This window comes from Necator americanus, chromosome IV, assembly GCF_031761385.1.
Source record: "Necator americanus strain Aroian chromosome IV, whole genome shotgun sequence".
NCBI classification, from domain to species: domain Eukaryota; kingdom Metazoa; phylum Nematoda; class Chromadorea; order Rhabditida; family Ancylostomatidae; genus Necator; species Necator americanus.
The window spans coordinates 23,602,892-23,627,365 of record NC_087374.1 but is presented as its reverse complement, the minus strand read 5'-3'; the positions used below and the strand labels follow the sequence as shown (position 1 = coordinate 23,627,365).

Below are 24,474 nucleotides of genomic sequence, written 5' to 3'. Positions count from 1 at the left end.
ATCTTTTTGAAAGGAATGTAGTTTTTTATTCTTTTGTTACTCAATTAACTTAATTGTTCAGTCGTTGTTTATTGTAATATGTTTCACGCTTAAGGCTGTGATATACCTCATTCCACCATATTTATAAGTTATTCCTATTCATTTTCGAATTATTTCAGTTCGTTCTTCACGTTTTTGTGGACATTATCTACCACTGCTGCCATGTCCGTCAGAAATCATCTTTGACTATTGTTTTTTGTGTTCACTTTCACAAATGTTTTCATGGGATTTTCCATTTTCTTTTCTTAGCACATCATCACAAATTGATTTCTGTTCAAAAGGAGTTTCGTATCTAAATGTGTCTTTCATTATTGTGTTTCATCCACGGCGCAAACGCCTTTTATCACCTTCAATTAATCGGCTTACGATCTTCTAAAACTGCCATTTCCGTGCTAAAACAGATAGAAACGTAAACTTGACCAAGCCGTAGTATTGTCCCGAGATTGCTTTGGGTTTCGAAGTTCTGCGTGTGTGTGTATTTTTTTTTTTGAAGCACTCCATTTCACATTTTCATTTTGGTTTATTGTTTGAATGCTTAGTGATTGGGCGGTACCCAATTCCCTCATATGATCTTATTCTTATTTTTGGATATTCGTTCTTACAGAGGGTAATTTTCTATATGCGTTAATAGAACGAATGAATAATTGAAACTCGTTGAGCAAACAAGTCATTTGTGTATGGCGGCCTTTTCTTTCCAAATTTCATTCGTGGATCGTCGATTTCATCACCATCAAGTAAAGTAATCCCCATCAAATAAGTTGAAGGTGGAAGATAACCTTCGGAAATTTCTTTCGCGGCTATTGATTCCTCGATTCGGCCTTGGTTGCAGGCTCGACTATGCTTCCTTCATGCTTCTCTCAGCTTTTTTCCTTTTTCCATTTTGATGAGCTAATATTCTCTCTCCCAAAGAATAGCGACTAGTTCAGGTTTTAATCTGAGATCGTTTTTATTCGGCTCGCTTGCCGCTTTTCGGTTTGCCATTTGGTGGCCTATCGCCCTTTCACACTTTTTCCACTTTGCGAAATGCATTTGTCTACGTCCTTGTGAGGTTTCAGTTCAATCTCGGCTGGTGGTATTACCTCGCTCGTAATCGACGACAATGGTTCATCTTCCGGAAGACGCTCCTTCACCGAGGCTTTGCTTAGTGGAGAAGTCATCGCCAGATCAGGTACCTGCTCACAGGAATTTGTGTCTTTGGATGTGCAGACGCGCTGAGTTTATCTTTGCTCGATTTTTAAGAACATTGGCGGTTAAAATATGCTATCATTGTATCTCGACAAACAAATTGATTCCCTACTGATTCGTATCACATAAATGCGGGTTTTTCTCACGGAGTCTTACTGCAGACCGCAATTTTGAGCTTTATGCACTATTGCAGTCCATCGTTGACTAATCATTTCACAAAATTCACATGAAATAATCCATGGGGTATTAACTGAAATGATAGGAGAAAGTACGACTCCCCGCCCAATCTCAGATCTATGTTGCAAAATGATCAAAACAGAAATCGGCACTACTTTATCTTTGAACATATCTTAAAGATAGCTGTTTTTGAAATATTGCTGATTTATTTGAAAACTTGACACCGTGACATTTGAATGGAGACCAACTTTCCTAATGAAGGTGAGAGCCACTAACTTCTTATTGTTCAGTTTTTTTTTCACATCTCTACTACGACCTTGATGCAAAGGTAGAACAGAAAAATGTTTGAGATGATAATGCATTGCCTTTTGACAACATTTTGTTTCGTTTTGAAACGAAAAAAATGTGTGATAAGATCACTTGTCCGAGTCGCTGTAACGATTATTGATTTGTATTCGCGTCGCAAAATTTATCTTTCATTTATGCATACATCTGGACATTGCGAAATTTTCTGTGCTTGTAAAAAAGTATGAACAGCAGTGTTAGTGTTGAATGGTTGCCTAAACATCTTTTTTGTCACAACTGGTTGCGGTTTGGTTTCAACTTGAATTATCACATGCCGTCGCGAATTGAAAAGAAAAAGAATTTTTCTTTTTGACTGCTTATTGATGACATGAAAATCGAGGTGTGGATTTATGTAAGATGTCCATAGATTTTTTCCCATTCCTAACTGGTTATACTGGTTGGGTTGTACAACGGTTACAGTCAGATAGTTGCCCGTTTCTCCTAGACTGTACACTGATATCGTATACGGCAACAGTAGGAAGCTGCGTTAGAGGTCGAAGTTTTTTTATCCGAGCTGAATCTTCGCCATCCGTTTACACTGGTTGGGTCGACATTAGAGTGACAGCATCACTGCAAGTAATAAATGTGACATTGATATTATTTTTTTGTCTTTTGGTGTCGGCGGGTGCGTGTAGAGAGGGTGTCAGCGCATTTTCGAGCATGCATGAACCATGCCGCGGCACAGCAATTAGCGACGGTGCGCCACCGTCATCACCAGCTAGGATATAATTCACGAGCTACTAAATTGTTTTGGAGAATCAGGCATCCAATGGAATTTTTTAATGTGAGGTGATCTGAAGTTTGTAGTCGTACCAGAAGCGAAGGAAACTTTTACTTAAAATATGAGAGAAAGATGCATCTAATAGCCCCAAATTACGTATGTGAAATTTTCGTTCTTCTTCACATATTTCCTTATAACTGCGTAGTTCTTTGCATTATGGTCAGAAAAGTTTGTAAGACGGTTGTCTGTGTCTTAATGAACGACTGAAACTTGTGACTCCGTCGAGGTATGTACGCGTATCCTCTGACATAGCCCCTGGACATGTAATGTCTCGGAGACGGTCGGGGAGAATCCTCTGCGACCCTCTTTGCCGTTCCCGATATAGGCCATATTGTTTGTCTGCGTCTGATCTGAAGCATGTTCCTGTAGGTCAAAAAAGTGCTGAAACATTCCTTCCTGTTTGTATTTTTGCCTATTCTTTCTTTCTCACCGATAAGGTGAAGATCGTTGCATTTTATAATTTTAGTCCCATATATTTTTAAAATGCAGCAATCAAAATCAAATAATTGTCTGATTTTGGATGATTTTAGACGTCTGCGATGTTAAGCAAATATGTCTTCTCATAATATAATTCATAGTATCACTGCTAGAATACTTCGCGTTGATCAATGAGCATAATGGGCTTTCGATGAGGGTAGGATTCTGTAGAAAGTAATGTGTGTCACGCAGAGGATAGCATGCGTAGCCGTAGACAAACATCGCGCCCAGTCGGTTGAACACAGGTGGCTGTGTCTATTATTCTTGTGAAATCCTTAAAATTTGTATGTGTTTTAGAATCTTCGTCCTCAAAAAGCATGAAGAAGAATTCATTGTAATTTAGTTTTGCACTTATGTCAGTTGATAATCATGATTATTTTCAGGAATATGGCTACAATCTGCATGCTGAAAAAGGACGGGGTCAATTTGTCGGGATGGTTGACAAGGTGTGCATTGATCGGTTCTTTCATCTCCTACAAGCTTTCCAGTAATGCTTGCTTTCTCGTCGTTCACCTTCCTAAACTATTATAATTTGTATTGATGACATTGAAGAACTTGACCATGCTAGCGTTTTAAACTTTGTCTCATAATTTTGCCATGAATTTCAAGAATAACTTGAGATGGGGTTTTTTTTTCTCATACCTTGAATATGAGAAGTGATCACAGATATAGCCTCGTATGAATGATCATTTCTTCACGAACGTACCTCATTATGCAGTCTTGGTGAACGACTACTGACTGGCTGTAAAAATCTCAATTTGTCTGGAACGTCACGCACTGCTTTTTTTCATGAACTGTCTCGCGGAGGCAGCGCTACTGTTCGCTGTTCATTGGAACAGCACAAGGAAAAAAAAAGAGAAAGATAAAAATGCGTTCACGTCTATGAAATTTGAAAAGGTTGTGTTGTAAGTTGTCAGCTCTTATTTGAACTGGTGATAATTTCCTCTTATTGACTAGACAGACGGCAGAATATAATTTTAGGGCTCTCCAGCAGACTTGGGTGGACTCCGTATGGGCGATCGCATATACGCCGTGAATGGACACAGCATCATTGGCGAAAGTCATAAGAAGGTCATTCATCCCTAGTTTAATCAAATCTTTGTGATAGTTCTGTTTTCAGTTGAAATAATTCCGTTTTTATCTGTGGATTTTGCTTCTGTTTTTCTTGTCAATGTAATGCTTTCTGACTGCAGTCAAAGTTTGTCTGTCATTAAAGGTCGTCGAAAGGATTAAGGAGAACGCAGTTCGCTGTGAAATGCTGGTAATCTCGGAAGAAGGAGCTCAGTGGTATCAAGAACATGGAATTGAGATCAATATGCAACTACCAAATATTCAGAGAGTCGGAGCACAGGTGAAAATGCTCGCTTGCAAAAGAAATTTGCTCTTGTAGGCCATTTCTGAACGTAGATGGAAATCGAAATCACGAACTTAATGGTTAGGAGCATCCTTTCTGCGGCAGATCCTCCAAATTAATTTCTCGGTCCATTAATAAAAAAGGTCTAGGTAGTAGTGACCTGGAAGAAAACCGGAAAGAAATGTTTAGAAATGTCGGCCCAATACTACGATTTCATTCAGAGTCGTCGAGGAACACAAGCAAACGGCAGTCCGCCACCTGCCGCTGGTTGGTATGCACCGACGAACAAGGTCAGGACCAATTTTTTCATCCATCTTTTTTTATTCTTTTCCAATTTTTGGATCTTCGCGGTTGTGGTGCTCTACTTCACAGGAATAACATAATTGTTATCATTTCCTTCACCAAAGAGCTTTGCTAAACGTACGTTGACCGGTTTTTAAATGACTGCCACTAGAAGACTCATTACGAGTCTGGGAAAGCAGGGTAATCGACAAAGATGAATAAGCAGTCCTACTACATGAATGTTTTGTGGTTAAAATAGTGGAAAATATCCTGGTTGTTCAAGAGTTCACTTTCTTCTCCTCTTTCCAAACTTTTAAGAAAGTGATTATTTTTCATTGGTAGTCTTTTTTATTTCTCTTCATGTCTTCGTCTCAAATTGCTGCTAAGTAACTGCACCTCTGAAAATTCCCTTTCACAAGTAAATGTTGCGAAATTGCCGATTGGCAAGTGAGAGGAGAGTTCAATCCCCGAACCTAATCTTAGATGAACATCAAAAACTACCGATCTTCGTCTTCTCTTTTCGTCGCTAATTTGGAACTGCTTTGCGATGACATTCACTGATGTTGTTTGTTTATGTTCGTGAAGTAAGAACGTCACAATTGTCTTGCGTCCAAGTTCGTTCCTTCACATTCTTCATAACAAACTTTTCATTAGATCAGACATTATGTATGTGTGGCTCGCTGCATATTGTCATGTGTGACGGTCGCTTTTGTCTCAAACAGAATGTGAAATGGGCGTTCTACGATCACATCCGACAGCCCTTCTAGTGTTCGTTTCGCAGCGATGAACGTTGACTCAGAGGAGCTGCTTTGTAACGCTTTGTAGTGATTTCCTGGTTAATAGTGACTTGTGTGAACTGCGTTCTACATCTTCCATTCCTTTTATACTATTTTATTATCGCTCTTATCAAAAGAGGTGACTATTATGTCCTCTTTTTGAAGTCTTTCACTTCTTGTTACGCTGTTATCCAAATAATAAACAAGCCAAAATAATCGCTGATATTCTGGAACAACGATTCAGCACTTCGAATTTAGCCAGCTGTCGTGCGTTTGTACTGTGAGTAATAGTATATTCCATGTGCTCTCCTTCTCAGGATTAACAGTCATGTTTAGTCAGCGCCAGTCATATTTTATTCGGGCCCGGTCACGATAACGTCCCATTGCTTGGTCGTATTTCTTCGCCGTCGTCGTTTTCGTCATCCCTGAAACCATGCTTCTGGAACTTGTTGCTCTAGTATTGTTTTTCTTAACTTTGTGCAAGATTGTTGATGAAGATTGCAAGAAGCGCATTAATTCGGCGCTTGCAACTGGACAAAAATCACGTTGCCAGGATGAGGAAGAACTGAGGATCGACCAGAAGGTTACTGTTCATTTTTTTCTTTTTTGTCAGAGAATTTTGATTTAGTTACTTGGCGCTTATTAACTACTTCTGGTTTCTTTGCGAAGAATGACCTAATCTCCATGACTTTGAGAAAGCTTTCGTAAATCTGCTTCTTGAATAAGTGAAAAAACTGAAATATCTTTATTTTGACATTTTTAGAACTTTCATACTAATATTGGTTTCTGGAGATATTGTGCGCCTACTTTTTGGTGTTCATTGTTCTATAGGTTTATATCCTTGTAAAATATTCATAGCAGTACACACGTTATATTCTTTCAAAGAAACCGTTGATAGGCGAACACGATATTGGCTGTCCTACAATAGTCTGCATTTGATATTTGCCTCGTGGAAAATATCTTTCCGCGTTTATGCATAGGATTTTTTTCGGTTAATAGTCAGTGATTTTTTCCTAAGTGAAGTATACGTCGAACTATACAGCTAGCTGGTCGTTGAATTTGTCGAATACCCTTGACGTGACAAATGCTTGCTGTTTAAAGGTATCACCCCACGAATCGGGTGGTGCGAGTTTCAGGTGGGTTATGCCTGTACGGAGTCGTAGATTATGAGAAGGGTGATTCCGTCTATTTCTTCCTAATTGCCGCGAAAAACGGCACGGAAGATGAGGCTTCGACCGTTCTGGCGCGCTATTTTCTAAAACGAGTTCGATTGGAGCGCGCCAGCCTTGTGCACGCGCCGGATCTTCCTGGCCGTTTTTTTAAGGCAATTAGGAAGAAATGGACGGAATCATCCTCCTCTCCATAATCTACGACCTCCTGTAGGAACTCTCCACCTGAAATTCGCACCACCCCAGATTCGTGGGCTGATGCCTTTAAAGCAGACGAAATTCTGTTCTAATTTATTTCTAGCTGCCTGGAGAGAAATAACACTTATAGGATCCTTTATCACTAGAATATGACATTATCATCATCAAAGGTTAATTTTCCTCACAATTCCTTGAAAAAATTCCAATTGTTACAATACTACTAAGTAGATACTACGTATTCTTGTAAAGAGCTCTACTGTTTTTACTGGATTCATTCTAATTTGTCAGTTCACTTCTCACTTGAGGATCACTGCAAAAATCAGTTGTTGTATTGTGTTCGCATGCAGGAAAACAATTTGATTTTGTCAATAATGTTTGTGTGGTAAGCAGTTCTTGATAATACAGCAAACTAAGATTCATTTTTTTGCGGCTCTCTCAGCGAATGCATTTTATGCTTGCCAAGTTTTGAGAAGAATAGGAAGAGGTGAGACCTTTTTTAGGATCCATTTTGTTTACATTTTAATTCCATCCAAAATTAGGCACCACTCAATTTTTATTCAACTATACAAATGCTTTGCGTATAATGTGAGGGTTGATATATGTTTTTCCTACAAATCATTCAGAAGAGTGGCTGAACGGTTGTCCTAGAGTCAGTCTAAAGATGTCGAATTTTTAATCGTGTTAATATCCAACTATTCAAGAATAAAACACATATCAAAGATTCATTCGAAACGTATTTTTTAATCTTTTTTTTGGAAGGATTACTATTAGCTGGATTCCGATAAATCAATTCAAGTCGAATGAATCATCCGAAACTTTGGACATTTGAAATAAATATTAATAAATAGTACTTTTTGAAGCAACAACCACTTTAAGAAGGAAGGAGGAAAGTTGGTTTTTTTAAATAGTGATTAAGGAATTAGCCCAGATTTGTGAAATAAGTCGATCATGGAAATAAAATAATAACACTATCAGTTTTATTGCTTCTTCCTGAAAATGCTTCTGCAATTTATTCTTTACCATTTTTCCAACAGAATGACATCTCTGCTATTTTATGATGTTTTAATGGAATGCTTTCAGAGAACGTAACCAGTTACTTCAAGTTTTTCGAGCATTTTTGAGACGAGAGTTACGTCGAGGGGATCCTGTAACTTGAATAAAAGTAACATGCACAGCTCTTTCAAATTTTTCCAATAATGTGGAGCATTCTGCGCGTTGTCTTCGTTTTTCTACCAACATTCATTCGACGTGACCATTGCAGTAATAGACACTCTCCAAGAATGCCATCTATTCTCGACTATTTTCTTCGTTTTTATGCGCGTTCCTGTCTTCAAGATAGTTGCTGCTTTCCCTATCAGTTACTTCTTCATTTTGACTACTGCGCTGCTGCTGAATGGCTGATAATCCTGTAAGTGTTTATAATTCTAACATTGTTTTGAAATTTTATATGTCTCACGTGACTTCTGGGAGGAAGTGTAATGTCGTATTTGCCACAACATTTTGCTATTTGAAATGTTCTAACTTGTTCCGTTTAAAGGGTATCTTAGGAGGTGTTTTGTTCGTTCACCTTGGAAGGTACTCTGCTAAAATCGATCGAAGAAAAACATTACTTGACACAGCGTGCGCTTTCAGTTGTGTGCTTAGTGAGACAGCCAGTGAGGACTTGGTGCTGTTGTCTTCTCCAATGTCTTTTTATCTGCTATTCGCTCATTTTAGTGCATTGCAAATAGTGCTACGAAACTTTAAGTTCCACTCTTCATATAGGATTCAAATAAAAAAATCTTCTCCGAACCTTGGATTAATACAGTACATGACAGTAGATATAGTCAACAAGAGCCACAGTGTTCCGGTTCTTGAAATCCCCTTTGTTCAATAATGGGCTCCCAATGTTTCTGTTTTTCAGGAATTTGCTAGTAACTTTAGTCTTTTTTGGCTGTCTTCTAACGGTTCGCGGCAATTTCTAGTTGTGTGTGGATGTTCTAGGTTTTTTCTCCAGCTATTTGTAGCTATTTTTTATATTTTAATATTTTGAAAGTTTTTGTAAAGTAGTCCTGATGCTTAATTTTCATTGTATTCCGTCTTAGAAAGATTTGTGAAACTACAAACTGCGGTGCGGCGGTGCACCTTGAAGGTATTACGCGAATCTGGGCTTTTTTATGTTTCATATTGAAGATGGAAGTTCACATGGCAGCATGACCACCTTCTTTTCCTCTGCAGATTGTAACTCTCAACATTTTGTATTCGTTAGTTTAGAGTGAATTTAAATTGCAACGGGTTCCCTTGATCATTTTGTTCTGAATTCCGTAACTTATTTGTTTGTTGGTTAATTTCGATAGAAACTCCTCTGTTCTCCTCTGTCCTGACCCGACAACGGTCTTCTATAGTTCTTATAGGATTTGTTCTCGCCCTCATCCAAGTTAGTTTGCTTATTTCAATAGCTGTCTTGGTTCTGAAAGAAATGCGAAAGACTCTAAATAAGGACCGGAGTCCGGTAAGGAAAACAAGATGTAGCAGGTTCCTTCCCTTCCTTTACTTCAAAGACTGGAACAAGAGTAAGAAAAATGACGGCGAGATACTTATATGTTTTCAGAGCAGGTTCTATTAGTTGCGGTAGAAATCTAGGAGTTTTACCTCTCTAGCGCTTTTTTGTTGTATGCAGGAAATTCTTCGAAGGATTCCAAATCCCCTGACGTTTGTGATGGATTGCGTTTTATAATATAATGGTATGCGTACTTTAAGCAGTGCGCTTCTATCTATCTGACGAAATCTGATGCGCCACTGGGACACTTCTGACCATCTCTTGAGAACCTCATTTTCTTCGATGTAAGAAAAGGTTGAGTGCATGTGAGGCTGACTTCTTGATTTTTGAGGCCATTAAAAGAGTTGTCGCAGTTGAGAAAAGATATGTTTTTTACGTGATGAGATTAGCAGTAATTTGTTTTATCAGCTGCATTCCGTCAGTGCGGAATGTGACCGTTCTGCATTGCATTATCAGCATAATTTTGTTCACTGCACCATGTGCACTTTTTGTACATGCGACGGTTCTCAGCCTTATTGCACACAACGGCTTCGCTGTAGTGGGTGGGTGGTTAGGTCAGGGACTGTTGTTCCGGGGTCCACGTATGCAAATAGAACAGCAAGTGCGTTGTTCCCTCATACGAATAGCAGGTGATCGTGAACGCTCGTTCTGTTCAGTTTTCTTAGAGATATGACAACGTTTGTGTGTTATGTGACAGGATCAGGAAATTACCCTACCTTCCTTAAGGACTGTAATTTTGCTTTTTAAAAGAAGGTAGCACGTTCTCTACCTTTGCTCCTTGTATTCCTGCAATGTCGTATCGCGCAGAAAGTACGGATTACTCATTTCTTCAGTTTAATGCTATAGTAAGCGAACAGGAATAGTACGATTAACATTCCCAATCCTACGATGTGGCCGGTTTTTACAGGCGCATGACAGTTTCCTCCATTTTAAAAGCGCCATTTCACTTGTACATAGAGGTTTCTGGACAGCTGTATAGTTCTCCTAAAATTTCTGATTTTTCCTTTTGATTTCCTCCACTGATTTCAGACCTCCTTCTTCCCTCTTTCTTTTCACGCTTAGTTCATTGAGTCGCTGATATAGCTATGCATTTCCCTGTCATTCACATCGTGCAGATGTAGGGATTCTTATTTGAGAATGCTGTAGTGCTCTCAGCTCTTTTTTAATCAAAAATGATTTAATAGGAGAAAAAGGTCCTGCTCTGCGTGGAGCATTCAACGTCAACCGACGTGAATCCATAAATGCTCCATTAAATATTTTATTCATTACTAGGAATTATTTATTGGACCAATACTTTTATTCGTCATTATTGTCATAATTTATTTATCATTATTCAATAATTGTTTATTGGAATTTGACAGAACTACTGCATTTGATTTTTGCCGAGTGTCTGAGTTTCCGATATAGTCGAGCTCTTCGGACGGTATCTTATAAGAAAGTAATTATTTATTTTACGAGCATTTCTTCGGTTTTTACAAAGCAAATTTTCTGTCTTGATAATTTCTATTTTAAGTTGTCACGTTTCTCTCGAAGTTTAAAAGTAGGAAATAGCATCTGTAATTTCTTATTGGAACCAGTTTTGCGCAACGTTTCAATCCAGTGACATGCCCTTCTCGTTGCTACTTTGCACGATTGCAGCGCTTGAACAACTTTAAAACCAAGTGATTGCTCACTTATTTGACGAAAAAAATGCATTTCTATCGTTTATGCACTTGGACAGAGTTCCTCCAAGAACCGCTCACATTCGGTTTCGTTTGAAAAGTGTTGTTCTTGTGGTGGAAAGTTAGTGGCCTGCCGTTTGTGAAATTACGCAACACTTCACAGTTAATAAATATTTTGTACGGTTTTCAGCAGGTGTGGTAGATTGACATCAATCTTTTTAAAATAGATTAATAAATTTTAATTGCTCGAGTTTGTGAAGTTTCCTGAGGTCGTCTTCTCCATAACTTTCTTGAGAGATTCCAATTTTTTCCTCTGTCTAGGTGGCGGGAGAGCTTGAATGAGGGTTAGATTTCCCGCCGTTGGACGATATCTGCGTGACTAAACCATCCTCTCGTTTCTGCGATAGTTCAACAGCGCTTATGGCATTTCTATTGTGACTCAGCGGCAAACCCTGTCGAACAAGCGATTATCGCTGTGTGGTGGCTCATCCTTTCTGTTGTTGAGCGCGACGTCAAAGGAGCAGTTTGCCGACCAGACCGCTTTCATACTTTTTACGCTCTTCCGAGGTTTTTTACATTGTTGTTGCGTTGTGCACCCACTGGAACTGGTTGGTTCGTATTATACGCGCCGCATTGATTTCCTCTCTGAGGAAGATCTTAAGCCGATGTTCGGGTGTACTTTCTTCATTGTTTCGCCCCAGTCTTACGACACTATTTGCCTGTTTTAACCTCAATAGAAAACCCTCCGTTGCCATCAGGTTCGTTTGATGTTGTCCTCCTAACTGGAGTGAACCTTTCCTTAGTGCACCCTGTCTTGGATGCTCTTTGTCAGTTACTGCTCATTCTCTGAGAGAAAGTATATTTTGTATCCTGGAGCGGTTCAACTTTTTTAGCTTTAACAGTCGTGTCGTTCTTTCGGTTGAAGGCTTTAAAAGTGTTTGACGCAAAACAGAAAATCCATCATTTTTACAGTTCCCGTGAGATATGATGTAACATGACGAAGTGACGCACCCTCGGGGAAGGCTTCTACTGTATATGTAAAATTCCCCGAATCCTTATTTTTATAGTTGTCACTATTTCTTCGTGTAATACTGCATGAATGGCCCTGTGTAGTCCTATCAGAATCCGTTTCCGTTAGTTTTATCGTTTGTTTTGATGCCTCTAAGATTTTAGTTTGTAGGCTTTCAATTTCTCCCGTTTTTTTTTGTGTGTTTGAGTAGCGTTTTTTTTTGCAGTCAAAATCGTGGTAACAATCGGAGTTTGTCGTGAAGGAAAACTATGCACATTTACACAAAAAGTGGGAAGAAATCCAGAAATTAAGTCTCTGAGGAGAGGCCCTAGAATCAGGAGACTAGAAAGGGTTCTCTTCCTATTACGGCTGCGAACGATGAAAGCCATGCTTCATTACACAAAAAATGAGACAGATCTTAAATCTCTACAAATTGAGATCTTAGAGGTGAAGCCAAACAATCGATACAACTAATGGAAAAAGACTTCGCTAACACTGTGCAATCCTGAAACTAAAAAAAATCTGAAAATAAAAGAAGTCCGAGGAGTGTTGAACATGCTGCAGAGAGAGCTCAGTACACGTCTCAACCGAGGACGCGTCGCTCGTTACAACACATCTTACGTCGACTGTGTGCGGTCGGGATGGCGTGTTTTCAACGTGGTATGGCCGTAAGCGTGGTACGGTTGATGGGCAGGTGTAGTGTAGCGGTTAGAGGTTCCGCTTCCTGCACAATCGATCAGAGGTTCGAATCCGCCCTAGTGCTCACCAACGCCTTCATCCCTCCGGGGTCGATAAATTGGTACCAGACTTGTCTGGGAGGATAAAAACACTGACTTGACACATCGGCTAGCCACCGCAAGTCATTGTATAGGCCAGTTAGACGTTCGTAAACCTCAAACGATTCTGAATTGAAGTGAACGTGGGGGCGCATCCCAAGCGGATTGATCAACGCCATAAACTTTATCCTTTAACTTTAACTTTGTGTGCGGTCTATAATCCCACCTGACAAGAATCAGTGTGTTGAACGTAACCATTCTTTCGCATGGGAACTTTGCAAATTCATACTCCGCAGACTGAGGAACTTTTGAAAACGTGTCATAAAAGATGAGTTCAGCGTGAGCAGAGTTACTGGGCGCATACTGGAGGTACTCGAGCTACTAAGGTGCATCCGACAAGAGAAGTTAAGACAAATTAACACAAACCAGTTGACCCATCTCAAAGTTTGCCCTTATAAAGGATAAAGTTTCTGGCGTTAATCAATCCGCTTGGGATGCGCCCCCACGTTCACTTCAATTCAGAATCGTTTGAGGTTTACGAACGTGCAACTGGCCTATGCAATGACTTGCGGTGGCCAGCCGATGTGTCGAGTCTGTGTTTTTATCCTCCCAGACAAGTCTGGTACCAATTTATCGACCCCGGAGGGATGAAGGCGTTGGTGAGCACTAGGGCGGATTCGAACCTCTGATCGATTGTGCAGGAAGCGGAACCTCTAACCGCTACACTACACCCGCCCTTATAAATACACGAAAATATATAAATGCTACAAGGCACATACGCAGGAAAGACCGAATCCGCCGACGAAGGATTAACGACGCAATGGCGGATCTCAAAGAAATACAATCTAGTAGTTATGTCACCACAGGCACTATCAACGAGTGCTGCCGCGAAATGCCTGCTTTGTTAAGGAGAAGACTATCTCAGCGATATTTTTGTGGTACATATATATATATATACATATATATATTATATATATACATATATATTATATATATACATCATATATATATATATATATATATATATATATATATATATATATATATATATATATATATATATATATATATATATATATGTGATATATTCCTTTCTTTTCGTACGAGTAAAAGTTTAGCTTTAAGTTGATCTCTGGTTACTCGATTCATTTTTGAGTTCCTACGTCACTGGTCAGGCTTTGTGTCATAACTTGCCTTAACTATTCTTGTCTTTTCTTGACGGCTGCACCCAATTAGCTCGGGTATCCCTGATGCACCCGCGAACTACTTCCTGCAATCTGATTTGTTCAAGTAGGATCTCCCATACATTCTTCCACTCGGAATTTGTTTGGTCTTTAGATCTTTTGAGACCCCTTTTCTTAGTTTTTATTTCTGGATTGTTTACTAATAAACAGCCACCATAACGTGCATACATATCTGTACATAATGATCAGAATCATTCCTTTTAGCATAGTAATGGTCATACATATATGACTATATATATATATATATATATATATATATATATATATATATATATATATATATACTATCTATATATATTATATTGATTATTACTATGCTAAGAAAAATAGCTTTGATCATTATATTGCTTTATTCAAAGACTGGTGAAGGATTAACACTTCTGCTCGCCACTGAGAAATTGTTGCCCGCCCCGCACTGTTTATCTGGTAGAATAAATCCCCTTTCTTCTCTTAACTTATTTGAATTTAAGGACTTCTTTTTTTCGTCCTCGTACTGACAGTCTCCTATTTCTCTTCATTCTCAGTTGTTTTCCTTCTGATCCGATTAGTTCGGGATTTTCTTCTTTTTTCCATCCTGTTTTACAAGTTAAATCACATCATATTGTGTATGTGAATTTACTTCTGGCGTTGTCACATTCGTCACACATCAAACAGTTCCGATTTCCCAACACTTCAGTGCTGAATTGTGAACATGTCTCCCACATTTGAATATTTAACGCTCTTTGACGTCTTTTAAACTTCTCCGTCGATCGCTCTCGATGTAAGACATTGCTAGGCAACGCATATGTGCGAGAGTTCTATTTGTGGGAGTTTTTGTATGCGCCCTCGTTCCGCAATCCTCCCTCTTCTCTTCACATTGCCATCCACAGTTTAATTTGTCTCCACGAGGGCCAGTTTTGGACAGGAGTTTCTCCGTCTCCTTCCAACGTATGTGGCAACGTATCTCGTGAGTTTCCGAGGACGTAGCATTCGCGGCCTTCCTATGAAAACCGTTTTTCTAGCGATGTCTTCCTTGTACATTGTTGTCGGACATTGCGTGCTCGTCGTCGGAAAATGACGAGTCACCCAAGCGGAAAACGACATTCGTGAATCGGCTTTTCTTGCGCAACTTTTGAATCTGCAATGAAGAGAAGTCATTCTTCATTGCAGATTTAAAACTTCGGTTTCAGTTCTACCGTGCTGTATATTGTCTTTATATCATTACATCGTATTGAAAGGTATAGCAATAGGAGTCTCAGCAGTACCTTTACGCACGCAAGAGGCACATCATTTCCAGGAACCCTTTCCAAGAAAGAAATCTTTGAATCACTTTCTATTCCTGTGCGTGACTTTGATGAGTGACAAATTGAGTGCATTTCAAAGATCATTTCACCGTCATTAGTCCTTTGTGAAAGTTGACAGAACGCCACGACAGGGCTGCTATTATTTAATTGATTGCAACCTCGATGTGATGTGCAATGAGCCATATTGCATATTATTATATTATATTTTTTGCTTTACTCTTTTGCTTTTGTTCCTTAGATTTTTACGATGTCACAGCGACTGCAAGGTAATTTTATGCGGATAAATCGAACTCCATCTTCAATAAAATACACTTTTCCGTACCTATTTTGCTCTAAATATTCCAGTCATGCTGAAAATTTCTTAATTTAGAAGATGAAAATTAGAAAAGAATAATTTTTTGTCAAAATTTAGCGGATATCTTCACGTGCTGCGATAAGCGATCTCTAGTGCTATCCATATCACAAAGCCGAAGTTTATTATCGATCAGATATTGCAGGCAAGTGAGGCGTGAGAAGTATGCCCACAACCGATAAATAATCATTATTTCTGCTTTCTTATAAACTACTGTCGCTCAGTGTAAACACGCAATAATCGTTTTCGAATTTGCCGGCAGTGATGTGCCCTTCGCATGACGTCATCTCGAAGGCGGTTTTCTGCCGGCAGGGAATGTGCCTTTTATGTCGTTCAGACCGGTTGCGTTTTGTTGTCGTAGGGTACGTGTATCAAAGAGCACGTCGGAGATAGCGACAACCACAACGCTTGTCTTGAATGAAATGTTCTCGTGGATCCGGAATTACGCGATGAAGTTCTGGATGACTAATCGTTGCTGTATGAACAGCTTGACTACACTTCCTGCGGGCACAAGTTAGTGAGGTCTGGCTTCTCTCTTCCTCTCATTGTATGTGCATGTGGCATGTTGACTGAATGGTCTTTTTCCACTGCTTCTGTCAATTACCACTGGCTTCGCTTGCCTCGTCGTTTCGCAGTAACAGCATTCAGTCAATTGATTCGTTTGTCTGGAAAAGTGGAAAGGGGAATTTTGTGTTGCTGCCATCGAACGAAGTTAGTTGCGGGCCAAAAAGAGACTATCCTGTGAGTTAATATTGAATTTCTCACTATTCCTATGAACTAAGAGAATTGTGAGTACGGACTCACTTTTGATACAAGGAACAGGTATCTTGGTAAACGAATTTGTCGTTCTTTTTGTTTTTGTTCTGTTTTGTTTGCGTCGATTTTTTCTGTCATATCTGCGTAATCTACAAAAAGTTGCGAAATTCGAATGGCACAGGCTTGTTGAATTAGGCTCATTTTTTGTTTCTCTGTGCAAAATGCCTTTCTATCTCTCGAGCGATATTTTATTTTGTTTGGATAACCTTTAAAAGTAGATTTTAGGCTATCGTGTATGCAAAATCTTGTTTTAGCTTACAAAAGTAAACCTGCAATATTCTTATTTCTGGATCGTATAGGAAGGAAATATCGGGTATTTCGACATCTCCTGTCGTGACGCTTTGTTGAACCATTTGTATCATAAATGGATTTTATTATACCATAGTGTCGCATTTTATGATTAAGAAATGATAGCTGAAAGCGTAAGAAAAAAGAGGTTATTGAGAGGTTATTTTCGACGTTTGTCGCTCTTGGAGTTGTAATACGTATCAGCAGTTAAGCTAACTAGCAGATAAGTAGCTTCCAGTTAACCCACACACTCACTGATCCTTTGATTCAGCTTAGATCTAGGTGGAATTCCCTCTGAGTCGCATTCCGCTTGCTGAGATGTCCCTCCGTTAATCCGGTGTCATCGTGAATCACTTTTTGCTTAAGGCATTTTCAAAGGATGAATCTTCTTGTTGTTACAACACTACTAAGAAATTTTGTGCTGAGTTCTACCCTCCAGTGTGCAGAATCAACCACACTGGACATCACCGAATCTTGGTAAAAAGATCTTGGAGAAGGACTGACTTCACGATTTTCTTCTTAGTGCAACTTCTGCACTTGATTATGAGATATCCACTAGACTCGCTCATTCATTTCTGCACAGACAATCAATTCATGTCGTGGAGCTCTCGTTGTGTTGTTGTTTGCTAGGCGAAGGTCTGTTTTTGTCAGTTCACCTGTATAGATGAGGTTTAGTAAACAAGGACTATCAGGAACACGTTCAAAATATTGTGGATGTATTTATCGTATATAAAATCCACAAGGGAATGAATTTTCAGTCTTTCCTAAGTTAGCTAAGTGGATTACTCGGTGCGCAGATTTGTTGCTGCTTTAATTTTCGAATGGCTTTACCGCCTGGGACAAACACTGAGTTTATTGCTATTTTGGCTCGAAGCAATTATTGCTTGATTGATTCGAGAGTTGCTGACAAATCACTGCAGGTGCTAATTGGGGTTTATCGTAAAAGTTGGCTTTCAAATCATAAAACAGGGAATACGCTTTTTTTGTGTGTTCATGTTATTAGTAATTAATATTCATGACTTTCACAGTTTCCTTCTGTTATTGGTTTCGTATTTCTGAATGGTGCCGTTCTGTCAGTTTTCTCCGTGATTTTCACATCTGTTTCTCACTTTTCTTATGCTCTCTTTAAGCCGTCCAGAAATCACTTCGTCGTCGTTTCCTGGAGCATTCCATCGCTGCATCGTTTCTGCTGAGCGCTTTTCAAAATTAATTGAAGCAGAGTAAAAGTTTACAGGTTTTTTTTATGATGTACAGAAAAGATTAGTTCTCTTTCTGTACGTAGTTCACTATGATGTAACATTTATTTTTGTGAAATACAGGCGACACCTCACTGCATTCTCATTGCTTGTTCCTTGAGTTCCACTTGAGTTTAACCTATTTTACATACGATCGATTTTGGATCTTCCCTATTACGCCGTGCGATTTCTTTATGGACTGAGGAAGATCTAGAGAATCTCGTTATGATGTAATTATCCAAAAAGTGTTTTTTTTAACTCAAAAATCTATCCCCACTTCAAAGGGGTTGTATTTTCCAAGTGATGTTGATACTAGTTCGTGATCTTGTTGACAGAAAACTCCAGTTCAGAAAATAAGTTACCGAATTTTTCTAACAAACACCTGGGTATTGATTATTCTGGCAGCTACTTTCTCACGCTCCGTGACAGCGATGTGGAACTAGTTACTTACTGTGAGTGACAGTGTTAAGATGGTGTAATCGTGAGCACCAATCGTTGTTTGTTCTTGTAGCATCCATTGGGCCGATTATTTGAATAGTACTGTTGCCTGCATTCGACGCCGTTGTGGTGAATAATCGTCGGCTCTGTAGTATAATACCGCACGAATTGGTTATCGATTATTCGTGAGCCATGAGTGGACAAGCATCCCATCCGTGGGGGAATATTAGTGACTTTGAGCGGATCAAATGGCACGAGGCGATGCTGGACTTATCAAAAGAAATGGGTTGATGTGTGAAAATGTTCTGAAGTGTCCAAGAATGAGACGGAGAAATTTCTGGGATGTTTTCATCCATCAGTAGTGCCTAGCTATGCTTCTCTCATTGTCTTCACCAGATCTCGTCCGAGGTCTGAAATATAACATCTCCTGCTGCTTTAGATTAATCAAACATGAATTGCAAAATGTGCCCAAATTGTGAAAAAAGGTTGATGAAATTCACATCATTGTGGACCATTGTTTTATTAAACAATTGGAATCCACTCGACATAGGATCGTTCATATAACTAGTTTGCGATTTATTAATTCTTTACTTTACAGGCTGCTGATCCAGTGTTTGTCGCCCCACCACCTCCACACGAGGATCACGCCATGAACAAACCGAGAGCTCGACTTTGCAAACTTGTAAACTATTCAGCATATTTGCCAAAGAATAAATTCTTGAATTCGACATCATGATAAAATTATTATTATAAAAATTTGTTTGTTTTTTTTTCTAACAGTTGGTCTCTTACAGGAGAAATCTTCACAGTCAGAGGAATTCGGCTTCAACCTTCACGCAGAGAAAGGCCGTGGCCATTTTATTGGTACAGTTGACCAAGGTGGAATAGGAGACCGTGCAGGTCTTCGTATGGGCCAGCGTATTGTTGGAGTAAACGGTGTTCTTGTGTATCCGAACACGCCTCATAAGGTGAGTTCCCATAAAAGTCTTTTTCCATCTTCGCTATATTCCTCTAGTGCTTGGTTGAAGTTTCGTTTTTATTCCAGGAAGTTGTTGCCCAAATCAAGCGTTCACCTCTGCGCACCACACTACTAGTTGCTTCAGAAGAAGTGGATAGATGGTATAAAGAACACAATGCCGAATATTCATTCGACTATGTTGAGGAGGAAACGTCGAGTGTTAACCAAATCAGCCCACACGTACGTCTCTCTTTGTACCTTATCTATTCTGCGCAGTGTTCTTGCTGAAATACGATTTCTCATCCGAGCTCCGGATTTTCTATAAAATTTATCGTTCTTTCGTTCGTTCTAACATCTCATTTGCAAAGGCAGCAAGAAGTTGTTCTTTAGTTGTTTCTCCTGATTCTGGGGGTTTAGTTTTTCCTTCATTTTTTCGAAGACATAGTTTAGCAGCAATTTGTAAAGATAATTAGCGCTAGTGTCTGATTCCAAATTGTTAATCTGTTTTCATTTTGGGTTTTCTATCCTTTACCAAACAGAGTCTTCCGCTTCCTTCTAGTTAAGTACATCTTTTTTCACATTTTAGTTTTTCACTTTTTCGAACTTGGCCCTCGTTATTTCCAGTGTCTACCATCATTCTACTTGTGTTCTGATGTAAAGACGTTGGTCGTTATTTCAGTCTAAACTAAGCATAACGTATCCTTGTGTGAATTACTTTCACTTTTGATTTCGGTGCTGCTCAACAATGTCTATTGCATAAGTGTTCCACAATATTTCCCCAGTATCGTATTCAGTTTTTGTTTCGTACCGTCGAATCATTTGTGACTAGTTTTGTCCACTTTGACGTCCTTGAAATCCTTGAAAGCGCAGCTGATGCGTTATCCTACCGCTTCAGTGGTGTACTATTTCGAAGAAATATATGTTGCTTTCCCACGGTTTGTAATTGGAAACCACGAACTTTGATGTTATGTGCATTGCTAAGGAATGTGCTGGAATAAGCTGTCCTCTTGTTTATTTTCCTTTGTTCAGGATATTTTTCAGAGTATACACATAAGCGACGAAGAAGAGCTCCCACAACTACGATACAAAGCACCACTTCAGGTTTGTTTTTGAAGGCCTCCGTTCGCACTGGATTCATTTAGGGGAAAATCTAGTGCCCCGCCTCTCAGACTGTCCTGTGGTGTTCTGTCCTGCTAATGTCATGTTGTCTTTGCTTCTCAGATATGTTCCTCTAAATGTTCTGTCTTCTCGTTCTGTTGGTGTCCATGTTTGAAACGCTCCTAATCGTGTATTTGGTTGCCTTGGATATTATGTTGTTTCTAGTCTCCTGAGGACGCCCACGATATTGGAGTAGAAGAAGTGCACGAAGTAGAAGAGCATCATCACGAAAGCGAATCTCATGTGTCAATTGCGAAAGAGGAGCCTCTGGAGCCGGAAGCGACCCACGAAGCGACAACAGAAAGCCCAGACAATCTCATGGATCAAGTGTTCTCAGTGCTACCTCAGATCACAACAGAAGGCGTGATCGCCGAACCACCGGAGCCGGAAACTTTGCAAAAAGCTGAAGAAATGCCGGAAGTGACGGACCGTAAAGAATCGCACGCCATCTCAACGCATTCGTCTCGGGAAAGCGCCGTCGATGTGGCTGTTTCTGCACCGCATGTATGTGACTCTAGGTTTTTTTTTGTTTTCTTTGGTGGTGGCAGTTTGTGCTTGATTCAGTTTCTCACAGCTTTTTGAGGTGCACATTTTATGAATGTGGTTGCTTTGCACTTCTTTTGCTTTTGGTTTGTTTCTATTAGTTGCTTAACATGTACGACTGAATTAGTGCAACTTTTTGTTAGTAGACGTCAACTCTATCCGTCTAATTATTTTTGCCAGTCCTAGCTCAGTTCTGTAAGCATTCATATTTGCAAAAGTGATTACCCAAATACCAAAAAACAGTACGAAGAGTTTTGCTCAAGTAAAGATGAGCATCATAATTTTTTTTGCAGTATGTACCAACATATCATCCTCCACCTATGGAGCCCTCACCACCTGCCCCACCACAAGTTTCTCCTCCGAGCAGTTTGAATGGTTATCCTACTTCAACAGACAGTGGTTCGTTTCCAGTTAATGATGTCTCCTTAAGTTTTTCCTTATGTTACTATTGCGTTTTTTTGCACATGTTTTGCAGTGCAGGGCCACTCTCTTGGAGGTTATTTTGAAGTTAGAAGTCATGAACTAACGGAAAATGTTTCGTGAAATTCTCCAATCATTTCAGATAGGGTCATAGCGTATAGTTGGGACACCATTTTCCCTAAAACGACCTTCTCCCTCTCCTACTTCACTCTCTTTGGTATAGTCGCTCACGTAGCAATTAAAAATAAAATATAATAAATAAAGTAGTCAAAAATCAACAAATAAACGAAAAGATAATTGTATATTGAGCTATTAGTGAAATGAAGTTTCTTCTCGATATTTCCTAAATTCTTATACCAACATTTTGGAAACATTTGTTGAATATGTTGTTGGTCGTTTAACTCTTTGACGCTGAACTACCGTTACCGTTATTATGAAAAAATTACCGTTCTTCCATGGAATGAACTCTGACCGTTCCAATAAAAGTGGGAGGCTACACCGCGTTGCAGCAGCCAGTTACACCATGTGTTCACCTCTCAACGACACAGCCATCATAACAGATTTTGACGGATTTTCAATATATTGAATTGGCCATGACCGGATGGTTCTGGAGCAGCGCAGAATTTCTCTTAGTACTCGGTACGAAATCGCTTCGGGTTTGCTTCATCTCTCTTACATAAGATGACTACACAAAAGTTTTAGTACTAAAGTAGATTTGATGGTTGTGACAGCAAGTCAATTTTTCAAAATTTTCAAAACAAAAATTTCAATTTTTTTTCGAAATTTTCGGATAGTCATGTTAGAATGTTATGTTTGCATTTTGAACGATCTATTTTCCATTTCATCACCTTCACAAATTTTCCACAACTTACGTTTCGGTCTTCTAAGGGTTTTGTTCTAGTTCTGTGACTCCTTTTCCTGCTTGCTAATGTCTAAAATAGGGAAAATAAATAAGGCAAGTGGGGTTATTATTTGAAATTGCTAATACTTTCTGGCTTGTGGAACATTAGTGGAAACTTTTGAGATTTATCCATCATCAAGATTTATCCACATCCGCTCCTAATCAAAGACTGGCTGGGAAAACATTAGTTAAAGGCAGCGTACCACGAATCTGACGTTATGAGGGAACACGCGGGAGAATCTAGAGTTACGGTTGTAGATTGCGGGATCAAGGGTGGCTCCGCTCTTCTCTCCCTGGTCGTCGTAAGAAACGGCGTGGAAGACAGCGTTCTTTCCAACGAAATCAGTTCCAACGCCTCACCTTTGTTGCACTTCCCGAGCAAGCGGTCGAAGATTAATGAGGTCTCCTCGCCAGCGTAAGTAAAATCAACCCTTCAAGTAAAACCAACGAATGCGCTACTGAGGGAACCGGTGCATGAACAAACTGGCGTACCTCGTAGGAACTGGAGAGGTTTCCACGTTGTTTTTTTTAGGACAATTAGGGGAAACTGAGCGATTCCACGCTGGTTTCCGTAATCTACTAAATTAACTAATTATACGAACCCTACACTTTTCGTACCACAGCACTTGCGTGCTCCAGTGGCTTTAGTTTTGTTTCCACATTGGCAGCTAACTGCAAATAACCGGATACGATTTTGCACGGTTTAAGCGAGCGAAGCGAATCCAATCTCATCGGACAGAGTTTGGAGCTGCGAGAAAATGTCGGTTCTTTTATCACCACAATTGCCTCAAAGAGCAAACTAGTTCCATGCCAGAAGTGTAAAGAATAAGATGTTTTTATCATTTTTTGATTTGTGTGTCCTCATATTAGCTGAACCATTTTCGCTGTAGGTGTTCCGAGTCTCTCAATCCTTGATTCAAGTATTACCCAATTTTATTTCAAAAAGAAATATCGAGTATGACGAAGCAGGACCTCTCTCTCGTTCCCATTCCTGCTTATGACCACCTCATAGGTGCGATAGGAAGGAGCCAGACCCATCTCAGATGAAGAGAGTTTGGCTCATGGGCTTGCAGGTCAAGTGACGAAGATCCCTCCGCCAAACTCCAAAAGTGAAAGGGTCCATCCACCAACCGTTCAAAAGTAAAGGGAGTCGGAGCACCGGCTATCGCATGCGTGGATCACCTGTTGGGAAAATCCCAATGATAGATCTTAGCTCTAGAGCACTGTTGCATATGTTTGGAGGCGGGGTTTCGGTAAGAGATTCCGCTGTTACTGCAGGATGGATCGTTGGTTCGAAACCGCCCTAGCGCCAACCAAGCCCTTCATCCCTTCGGGGTCGATAAATTAGCACCAGACTTGTTTGGGAGGATTAAAAAAAAACAATGATTTGACACAGCGGCTGGCCACCCTGTCGTTGTAAGGTTACATGCTCTTTTATGCTTGATTTGGTGTTCTTTTTGGACGGTTTACAAATAAAAAGAAGGGAAAGTCATCAAAGGTTATGCTTACATTGGGTGTGATAAATAGAAATTTACCCACAGAATTCCGTGATTTTGGGCTTCTGGATGTTTATTCTTTGTTTTCTAGTTTTCTTGTTTTTAGTGTCGCCAATAGTGGACAAGTTCGACATTTTTGGTTTGTCAGCTCAAGAGGCCCGTGAAAGATTGCGTCAGAATAAGAAGAACATCCATCGTGGATTTGATATGTCATTGGAAGAGAAGTACAGATTGGTCAGCAACATGTAACTTAGTGGGAAGGAAAGAGGTCCCCTAAAATAGGTTTGTCACCGATAACTGTGATCCCCGGACGGCACTACGCCGTTGTTTTATGCTCCTCACCTTTTTTTGTAAGTCGATTTATTCTTTTCAAACAACGGAGTGGCACCATTCAGATGCTATCACATAGCTTGATTCGTTAACTACCGAAATGTTTGTAATCGATAGAGTTTTATTTGGAAGTTCAGTTATCTAGCGCTTGTATTAATGCTTGTGTGATTCGCTCATTGTTTCCGAGTACATATCCATCTACCGTATCGCGTATGTCACTTATGTATGTGGTCGTTTGTCCCAA

At 39.7% G+C, this 24,474-nt stretch overlaps 1 protein-coding gene across 3 annotated transcripts; it reads left to right on the top strand.

Moving 5' to 3' along the window:
* Window positions 1–1,138: 1,138 nt before the first annotated feature.
* On the top strand, window positions 1,139–24,149 carry RB195_002473 (uncharacterized protein; the record flags this gene model as incomplete). 3 transcript variants are annotated; one of them, XM_064199747.1, is made up of 12 exons in its annotated part: window positions 1,139–1,207; window positions 3,388–3,450; window positions 3,986–4,075; window positions 4,221–4,355; window positions 4,580–4,648; window positions 19,023–19,106; window positions 19,219–19,392; window positions 19,470–19,622; window positions 20,424–20,483; window positions 20,706–21,044; window positions 21,377–21,482; window positions 24,007–24,149. In XM_064199747.1, 12 exons carry the CDS (start codon window positions 1,139–1,141, stop codon window positions 24,147–24,149), a joined length of 1,485 nt encoding a protein of 494 aa, XP_064055629.1. The 3 variants fall into 3 exon arrangements, with proteins under 3 accessions (XP_064055629.1, XP_064055628.1, XP_064055630.1); XM_064199749.1 differs by lacking the exon at window positions 20,424–20,483; XM_064199748.1 differs by lacking the exons at window positions 1,139–1,207; window positions 3,388–3,450; window positions 3,986–4,075; ... (1 more) ...; window positions 4,580–4,648; window positions 20,424–20,483 and adding an exon at window positions 8,177–8,191.
* Window positions 24,150–24,474: the final 325 nt, after the last annotated feature.